This window comes from Cebus imitator, unplaced genomic scaffold (genome assembly GCF_001604975.1).
Source record: "Cebus imitator isolate Cc_AM_T3 unplaced genomic scaffold, Cebus_imitator-1.0 Scaffold375, whole genome shotgun sequence".
Taxonomy (NCBI): domain Eukaryota; kingdom Metazoa; phylum Chordata; class Mammalia; order Primates; family Cebidae; genus Cebus; species Cebus imitator.
Window position 1 is genome coordinate 1140888 of NW_016107690.1, and position 3269 is coordinate 1144156.

At 54.4% G+C, this 3269-nt stretch overlaps 1 protein-coding gene across 2 annotated transcripts in view; it reads right to left on the reverse strand.

Annotated features, from left to right (window-relative positions):
* Nucleotides 1-3269, reverse strand: part of GNA15 (G protein subunit alpha 15) — a 30906-nt gene that overhangs the window by 8182 nt on the left and 19455 nt on the right. For both annotated transcript variants that reach the window (XM_017507446.2, XM_037731012.1), the window contains exon 5: nt 1959-2088. In XM_017507446.2, coding sequence (XP_017362935.1) covers nt 1959-2088 — 130 coding nt within the window. The remainder of the gene's footprint in view (nt 1-1958; nt 2089-3269) is intronic.

Here is a 3269-nt window from a genome sequence, read left to right on the forward strand (position 1 = left end):
CCGGGCGCGGTGGCTCACGCCTGTAATCCAAGCTACTCAGGAGGCTGAGGCAGGAACATTGATTGAACCTGGAGCAATTTGGTGGAGGAACTGATTCAGTGGAGGAACCTCAGAACGCTGGTTTGCAGTGAGCTGAGATCCCCGCACTGCACTCCAGCCTGGGCGACAGACTGAGACTCCGTCTCAAAAAATCAAAAAGGCGCAGTGGCTCGTGCCTGTTGTCCCAACACTTTGGGAGTCCAAGGCAGGAGGATTGCTTGAGCCCAGGAGTTCGAGACCAGCCTGGGCTACATAGTGACACCCCATCTCTACAAAAATATTTTAAATTAGCCAGGCATGGTGGCACGCACCTGTAGTCCCAGCTACTCAGGAGGCTGAGGTGAGAGGATTGCTTGAGTCCAGGAGTTCGAGGCTGCAGTGAGCTATGATCACACCACTGAACTCCAGCCTGGGTGACAGAGCAAGACTCTGTCTCCAAACAAAAACGAGGAAATTTACACACAGACGTGCACACAGAAAGGATGTTGTGTGTGAGGTGGAGGCAGAGATCGGGGTGACCCCTCTACAAGCAAGGATCGCCAAGGATCACCGGCCACCACTAGGACCCAGGAGAGGCTTGGGACAGATTCTGAGGTGGACACAGCCCTGCCTACACGTCCCTGTCTGACTCCTGGCCTCTGGAACTGTGGAGAATAAATATCTGTTGTTGAAGCTGTCTGGTTTGTGCAGCTTTCTTACGAAAGCCCTGGGAAACAAGTCCATTTCTGGTGGCTGGACCAGAGGACAAGCAGTATCAGGGTGACCTAAAATGCATTCCGTCTAATTCAGCCTGGAAGTCAAAATTGTATCTTCTGACCCTCAGGTCCCCAAACTATCTGGGTGAAACCTCAACCCCTACAGTCACGCCTTGCGGGTAACAATGCACCCGACCTTTGGGCTCAGGGATTAAGTAGGAGGAAAGTTCACATCTCCAAAAGCAGGAGCGGCCTTGGGCCTTTCTGAACCGAAGCAGAACGTCACGCCTGCGGGGAGACCTGCTCTCCTGCGCCGGCTGCGCCTGCGTGTGTGCAGGCGGCTGTGCCTGTCTCGGGGTCGAGTGTTCCTCAGGGCGGGCAGTGCTTGTGTGGCTGTGCATCCATGTGTGACTGACTCAAGGATGTGTCTGTGAAGCGTGTGACAGAAGCCCTGGGGTTCTGTGGTGTGGCCAGAGCGTGGACAGGAATTTCCACGTGTGCGTGTGCACGTGTGTGTGAGCAGGTGTGTGCATGTGCATATGTTGTACAAGTGTGTGCATGTGATGCATGCGTGTTCATAGGCATATATGTGCGTGTGCATGTGTGTGCACTGCATGTGTGCTTGTGTGCACATGTGCATGTATTGTGCGCATAGGTGCGTGTGTTTATGTGCATGTACAGTGCATGTATGTGCGTGTGTAGTGCATGTGCATGTGTTCGTGTGCATGTGCGTGTGTGTGTGTCAGCACGTATTGTGCACGTGTGCGTGTTTGTGTGCATACGTGCACATGTGTGCATGTGTGCACATATGTGTGCATGTATTGTGTGCATGAGGATGCGTGATGTGGTGCATGTGTTCACATGCATATATTGTACAGTGCTCGTGTACATGTGCACGTGTGTGTGCGCACGTGCATGTATTACGCCCATGAGTGTGTGTTTATGTGCATGTATAGTGCATGTGCGTGTGTGTGCATTGTGTGTGTGTGCATGTGTGTGTAGTGCATGTGTGTGTGTGTCTGGGGTCCTGGCCAGACAAATGCTGTGGGTCTGTGTCTTGCTGCAATTTGACACAAAAGGATGAAAGGTCAAGTTCAAAGCCATGCTGGGCACACAGGCCCAATGAAAAGCAGGGACACCTCGCTTTCTGCACTAGAGCTTCCTGCTGGGATGAGGGTCCCCGGGTCAACAAGTGGGAAGGGTGAAGGAGGCGGTGGCACACACCTCCTGGTTGTTCTCCTCCAGGCACTGGTCGTATTCACTCAGCGAGGCCAGGTAGATGAGGGCGATCACGTTCTCAAAACAATGGATCCATTTCTTACGCTCTGACTTCTGACCTCCGACGTCCACGATCCTACAGGGAACCAGGGTGCCCCCTTTCAGAGCTCAGGACCCTGCTCTGTGACACCCCTGACCCCCGTCACATCTGGGATATGCCAGGATCAATAGTGGCAGCAGCAAGAACAGGTGCCAGTCTCTGGTGGATTTGCCATGTCATTCACTCGAGGCAGGGATGACTCTTCACGCCCATTTTACAGATGAGGAGACTGAGACGCAGGGAGGACAGGGGACTTTCCCAAGCTTCTACTGTGCTGAGCTGCCTGCCTTGTACCCCCACATTAGAGGGCAGCAGGTGGAACAGATCTAGGATGTGCCCTGGTGCTGGTTGGCTTACCCAGCAAGGGAAATTGCCAAACATCTCCAAAACTCAGTTTTCCCATCTGTGCCATGGGGGCTCCCATGCTCAGGCTGGCCATGGGAGTGTCCAGCGGCCACACGGATGGGAATGAGGTCGGTTCCCAGAGCACATGTCCTCCCCTCCATCTGTGGCTCAGCCCCACACCCGCAGCAAAAGCCTGAGCCCTGCCCCCACCTTCCTGTTCTCTCTCTTCTGAGAAACGTGGGTCACTGATAACCATCTGTGTGTCATTTCCCTGGGGACACAACCGTTACTCAGGAAGTGCCAGAGCAGAGGCTTTGGACGAGCCCGGGCCTGAAGCAAGAGGGGACTTGCCCCATTGCACAGGAGGGGAAACCAAGACTGGTGATTAAGCCGTTAGGCTGCCGCTGGCATACGTGTCTCCTGATCCCTGAGACCCGCTCCCCCGATGTGTCCTCAGAGTCCCTCAGACCCCACATCCAGAACCAGAAAGGGGCGAGGGGCCGTCGAGAGGGGGCTCTGAGACAGGAGTGGGGTCAGCAACTGGCCAGTTGGGTATACTGTGGGCGTCACCTCCCATCTCGGGACTCAGTGTCCTCTGAGCCCTCCCTCCATTCATTCGTCTTGTTCCTGGGCCATACGTGAAAATCACCTCCTCGGCCCAGAATTCCCTCTGTGATTCCCCAGCCTCTACCTTCACTCCTGAACTTTTACCCACCCACCCACCCATTCATCCATTTATTCACTCATCCCTTCACTCATCCATCTACCCACCCACCCATCTGTCCATCCACCCATCCATCCATCTTTCCATCTACCCATCTATCCATCCACCCATCCATCTACCCACTCACTCATCCAACCATCTATCCATC